Below are 6,356 nucleotides of genomic sequence, written 5' to 3'. Positions count from 1 at the left end.
TATTTAACTAGAATAAAATAAATTTTCTATCAAATTGAGAATGACTTTAGCAATCGATTAGCTTAAACTGAATTGATTGGATGATTCTAATTAAATGGTTCTTAATTTATAATAAATTATATCTCATTTATTTTTTTTAAAATGAGAATAATTAAATAAATTAAAGCGTATTAGGAAGTTGCAGTAAAAAAAATTTTACAATGTAGGCAGTGACATAAATTTTTTACTGGCACAGGATTGGAGGAAGTTAAGTTAGGGATTTTAAGACAATTTTTAAGTTTTATCTATCACTCGGTCAATTGTCATGGTTTTATATATTGAATAATTCGTGAAGCCTCCTAAAGCATTTTGTCATGCACCTCGTGTGCAATGCCAAGCCACTCTTCTCCTCGACAGCATTCCGCGCGTCAACCTGCGCCGCCGCCGCTGCTCCGCCGTGCCGCCTCACAGCAACAACCACGTCCGACCACACAGAAAACCTCCTTCTCTCCGCTCTTCTGAGCCGCCGTTTCGCCCGAGGCCCTTCGCTCCAAGTTCACTCCCTACTCCTCACCACCGCTCTCCACCGCAACCACATCGGCGCCGCCGGTATCAGAGTCTGGAACACCCTATTACGCCACTACGCGCTGGGATGCTTCCCCGAAGAGGCCATCCTCCTCTACAAGCAAATGGAGCAGCTCTGCTGCCGCCCCCTCCCCACCGACACCTTCACATTCTCCTTCCTCATCAAGGCCTGCGCTAATCTATCGCTCCCGTGCACTGGTAGACAGTTCCATGGCCTCTCACTGAAGAAAGGTTTGTGCTCCGACATCTATGTCGATACAGCTCTCGTCAATATGTATTCCACCTGTGGATCCTTGCTTGAGGCACAGAGAGTGTTCGACGGAATGCCGCACCGGAACTCTGTTTCTTGGAACGCCATGCTGACCGGTTTTGCATGCTGGGGCGAGCTTGCCTCTGCTCGATCGTTGTTTGAGCAAATGCCTCACAGGAATGTGATCTCCTGGACCGGCTTGATCGACGGGTATACCCGTGCTTGCAGGCCGCTCGACGCTTTGTCTCTGCTTGGGCAGATGATGGCGGAAGGCATCATGCCAACAGAGATTACAGTGTTGGCCGTAGCCCCTGCAATCTCCAACCTCGGAGCCGTCCTCAATGTCGAAACATTGCACGCTCACTGTGACAAATGTGGCCTCTGTTTGTTAGACATTCGGGTGCAGAATTCCCTGATCGACATGTATGCTAAATGCGGCTCCATCGAGAGCTCGTTCAAGTTCTTCGAGCACATTGGCAGCCGGAGGAACGCAGTCTCGTGGACCTCGATCATCACCGGATTCGCAGCGCACGGGATGGCGAATGAGGCGGTGAAACTGTTTGACGAAATGCTCCGCGCAAATGTTAGGCCGACTCGGGTGACATTCTTGAGCATGTTGAATGCTTGCAACCACGGAGGCCTAGTGGAAGCAGGATTGAGATTCTTCATGGCCATGGTGTACGAGTACCGCATTGAGCCGGAGACGAAGCACTACGGCTGCTTGATAGACCTTTTGGGAAGGGCAGGCAGGTTGAAAGAGGCAGAGGATGTGATTGCAGGCATGCCAGTGGAAGTTAACGTGGTTGTGTGGAGGACCCTTCTTGGTGGCTGCAGCAAGCACGGCGAGGTAGACATCGGCAAGAGGGTGATGAGGAGGATACTGGAATTGGAGGGTGGTTACAGTGGAGACTATGTCGTGTTGTCCAACATGCTCATCGAGGCGGGAAGGTTCGATGAGGCAGAGGATGTGAGGAAGATGATGGATGAAAGGAACGTCGTAAAGATTCCCGGTGTCAGTTTGATTTCTTGATGATTGAAGGGACCTTGAGGCTCTTCACCATTGGAATCGTATGTAATTGTAAGAAAGTAATGCCAATGATATCATCGTCTTATCGACAAACATGAGGCTGATTTAGCCCAAAACATATTATGTGTTGAGTGAGGAGATCATTCAGTTGTCGAGGAGGATAAGGCGGCGACGGTGGTGCTTCTTCTGTCATTGTACATGTCTCCTCCTGGAGAGTGTTTTCACCATGCCCTTCAATATTTTCAAGAACCAAAACAAGTTCAGCAACGCCATCGCGGGGCTTATCGTTAGCATGCTGTAGAGTCCCACAGAGAATATTGTCTTCACCTATAAGCAAAAGGGTGAGAACAGTAATTTATCATGACAACAAACACTTCGAGTGATCACAATACGATTGATTATTCATCAGTAATTAGGTAAGTGATGAAGCACAGCCGAAGGATGAGATATAATTCTCAGGAAAAATTTGTTGATTTTCATTCAAAAAAAAAAAAAGGGAAATTAAAATTTTTATTAACTCAAAACTTGTCTATTACATGGAATCTTTAACTTTTTTTATATAGTTTGATGATTTATTTTTTATAAAATCATATACCTTTCTAATCTCTCTAATTTTTTGTGACTTAAATCGGCATTCCAAATTGGAACGTTCAGAAGAAGATGCTAAGGCATATGGGGAAAGATATTCTGGTCCACTTTTTAAAATCAAGGGATGGTTTATAATTTAAATGTGGTTGGATCGTTGCCGCAATCCAATCTATCCGTAATTAGTTGCAATCCTCCTAGTTTCACCTTCCCATTCAGATTATAGTTTTGATTGAGATAAGCGACGGAGGCCGCCACGATAGGCGGGTGGCTGGACATCGAGCAGGGACGACCTCTAGGAGATCACCTGTCCCAACTCAAAATACAACCTAAATAGGAAATTAAACTCAGAAGAGATCATAATTAATTACTACCATTTCGCACATTGGTTTCTAGCCATTTGTTAATTCCACGGTTGGTCATTTTCAGGGTGTTGACAAAACGGAGAAGCCTTAGAAAAAGGTGAAAATTTGAACGTCGTTCTTGCCACGACCTGACCTGGAGTAATTATATTACCAAACGAAACAATTTCGTTCATATGGTAAAAATAAAGATAAAGCGCTCGTCTCTAGTATCTCCTAAATTATATGTAACATAAAGATTTATGATTCGATTCATCGATTTCAAATATACCATCTCAACAATTTAAATGATAATTTTTCATTTATATAGCACCTCAACTATGCCTATAGAGGTGAAACAGTTATATTCATATGGCAAAAGACGTCAATCTGTCCTTAGGCCAACACAGAAGAAGTAAATCACGGATGACTACTAACCATTAGTGCAGATGATAAAATATGAGGGAGGCATTTATAGCCCAGAGATTAGATGGTGTTAAGAAAGAGCTTGAATTTATTGTTAGAGAAAGGGAAAAAAACACATGATAAAAAGAGAAAAACAAACTCGGGGTGAAGATGTTCAGATAGATCAACCATTCTGGCTCCACCGTTGAATTACTAACTGCCTTATTTTGCAGATGAAATGCAGAAAGAACACCAAAATTCATAGTTCTTAAAGAACATTTTGGAGTTGCATATACACGTTACTGACTCGAGGCAGTTTATTTGGATCGGGAGACGTTAAAAGAAGAAACAAATTGCATGTCAAAATAATATACTATAATTAATTAATTCCCTCGTTCATGAAAACAATAAATTAATTTACTTTGTTCTTATCTCGATCTTTTTTTAATTTGGAAAAAGTGACCCAGTCACATCGATTGCCACTTCCTCTTCAATCCTCACTTTCCTTCAATTCTTCTACTCGCATGGTTATTTTCTTATTAATTTTTATTTTCAAGTGCCAGTTCTTGATTCTGTGGGCGGTAAAGATAAAAAGAGTTTGAACTCTCAACTGGTTTGTTTGATTGTGGAAAATTAAAATCTTGATTGATGTTGTGCAGCTTATGGAGGGCGACGTAGGATCGGCGGAGCATATCACCAAAAGTGTGGTGATATGCTATTATTGACCACAGAAGAACAGAATATCAATATTTCAGGTCTACTTTTCCCTACAGAAAAGAGACACAGAAAGTTTTTTTTGCACTTACAGTTTTACACATGAGGACGCCGGAGAACACCGAGCGGCCAAAGAACTTGCTTTGCCGACCCTACGTCGCCCTCCATCAGCTGCACAACATCAATCAAGATTTCAATTTTCCACAATCAAACAAACCAGTTGAGAGTTCAAACTCTTTTTATCTTTACCCTCCTTTACTGTCCACGGAATCAAGAGCTGGCACTTGAAAATAAAAATTAATAAGAAAATAACCATGCGGGTGGAAGAACCGAAGAAGGAAAGTGAGGATTGAGGAGTAAGTGGCGGTCGATGTGATTGGGTCGCTTTTTCCAAGTTAAAAAAGGCCGAGATAAGAACAAAATAAATAAATTTATTGTTTCCATGAACGAGGGAGTTAATTAACTAATTAATTATAGTATATTATTTTGGCGTGCAATTTATTTCTTCTTTTAACGTCTCCCGATCCGAATAAACCGCCTCGAGTCAGTAACGTGCATATGCAATAACTCCAAAATGTTCTTTAAGAAATATGAATTTTGGTGTTCTTTCTGCATTTCGATCTACAAAATAAGACAGTCAGTAATTCAATAGCTATCCAGACTGTGGGCCACGATCTTCACCTCGAGTTTGTTTTTCTCTTTTTCTCATGTGCTTTTTCCCTTTCTCTAATAGTAAATTCAAGCTCTTTCTCAACACCATCTAATCTATGGGCTAAAGTCCGAATAACCTTGTTGCATCAGAACATGAATGTAAATGTTTCGGACCCCGCGGGTCATCCGAGTTGGTATGTAACGAGTGTTGTCATAATAAGGTCACAGGATCAATCCTCGGGACAACTGGAGAATAAATCTCCTATCCCCGTATTATACCCTGTCCGTCACATGCTCGCTCGGATGCTGCGATTTACCTCCCTCGTGAGGGGTCGGGTACGACGGGGGCGCTGGGGGCGAGCGTTTTGCCTTTTTTTTTTTGCCACAATGAATGTAAATGTTTCGTCCCCTCGGGACGGTGCTAGCACATGAGGTGTTGTCATCATGAGATATGAGATTCAAATCTCGATAAAGTTGAGGTAAATACCTCCCTTATGTGCTAGTCATTATTCTAAAAGTTCGTAGACATCCGTGATTTACTTCCTCTGTGTTGACCTTGGAACGGGTTGACGGAGGCGCTGGGAGCGAACGTATTCGTCTTTTTACCATCATAAATGTAACTATTTCACTCCTATAGCATAATTGAAGTGGTATATAAATGAAGATTTATTACTTGAATAGTTGAGGTTGTATATTTGAAATCGAGGAATCGAATCATAAATCTCTACCGCCCGTATAATTTAGTAACTACTAGAGACGAGCTCTTCAACTTTTACCATATGAGCGTAACTGTTTCGTTTGATAATATAATTACGCCGGATCAAGCCGTGACAAGAACGACGTTCAAATTCCAACCTTTTTCTAAGACTTCTCCGTTTTATCAACACCTTGAAAATAACCGGCTGAAAATGTGTAAAATTACCATCTAACTATGTTGTATGGTCGACAGGTGGCCAGTAAAAAGTAAACTGACGCAAAATCTGTTTGATAAAAATCCGAACATATGCCAACAGACCAGATTCTTGATCCACTTTGTTTTTTTAACAAGAGGAAGGTTCATAATTTAATTATAGTTAAATCATGATAGTAATCTAATCGTAATTAATTATGACCCCTCTTGGGTTTAATTTTCTATTTAGGTTGTATTTTGGATTGAGACAGGTGATCGCCTAGAGGCCGTCCTCGCTCGTTGTCCAATAACCTGGCCACCTGTCCACCGCAACGGTCTCCACCGTCTGTTCTGACTTAAACTATAATCTGAATGAGAAGATGAAACTAGGAGGATTGCAACCAATTACGATTGGATCAGATCACGACCATGATCCGACCATAATTAGATTATGGACCATCTCCTGGTTTTAAAAAGTGGACCAAAATATCCCTCCCCATATGTCATAGCTTCTTCTCCTGAACATTTCAAGTTGGAATGCCCCTTCTGGTCTCAAGCGACATGGAGATGGCCTTTCATGATTCGAGGTCTGAGGTCAAGTTGGAAATGAATAGGCTCCGTGATTTAGGTCACAAAAAATTAGAGAGATTAGAAAAGTATATTGTTTTATAAAAAATAAATCATTAAACTATTAAAAAAACAAAAAGTTAAGATTCCATGTAATAGACAAGTTGAGTTAATAAATTTTTTTTTTTTTTTTTTTTTTAATGAACATCAACAAATTTTTCCTGAGGATTATATCTCTATCCTTCGGCTGTGCTTCATCACTTAACTAATTACTGATGAATATAATGCAAAAAAAAGAAAGAAAGAAGAAAAGTGTTCAATCATTCTCACAAAACCCCTCTGGCAAAACTCTGTAACTCTCTA

The 6,356-nt window shown here is 40.9% G+C and overlaps 1 protein-coding gene across 1 annotated transcript; it reads left to right on the top strand.

The window, feature by feature from the left end:
• Positions 1-322: 322 nt before the first annotated feature.
• On the top strand, positions 323-2,459 carry LOC122022322 (pentatricopeptide repeat-containing protein At1g09220, mitochondrial-like). Its single transcript, XM_042580288.1, has one exon. It carries the CDS (start codon positions 354-356, stop codon positions 1,842-1,844), a length of 1,491 nt encoding a protein of 496 aa, XP_042436222.1. The 5' UTR covers positions 323-353; the 3' UTR covers positions 1,845-2,459.
• The last annotated feature ends 3,897 nt before the right edge of the window (positions 2,460-6,356 follow it).

Source organism: Zingiber officinale, chromosome 9B (assembly GCF_018446385.1).
Source record: "Zingiber officinale cultivar Zhangliang chromosome 9B, Zo_v1.1, whole genome shotgun sequence".
In the NCBI taxonomy this organism is placed as follows: Eukaryota; Viridiplantae; Streptophyta; class Magnoliopsida; order Zingiberales; family Zingiberaceae; genus Zingiber; species Zingiber officinale.
Note: the sequence above shows the minus strand (reverse complement) of the source record. Positions and strands in the feature narration are given on the sequence as shown.

Excerpts from the sequence above, each read along its gene's own strand:
- LOC122022322 (XM_042580288.1), top strand. The coding sequence starts at position 354 with ATGCACCTCGTGTGCAATGCCAAGCCACTCTTCTCCTCGACAGCATTC.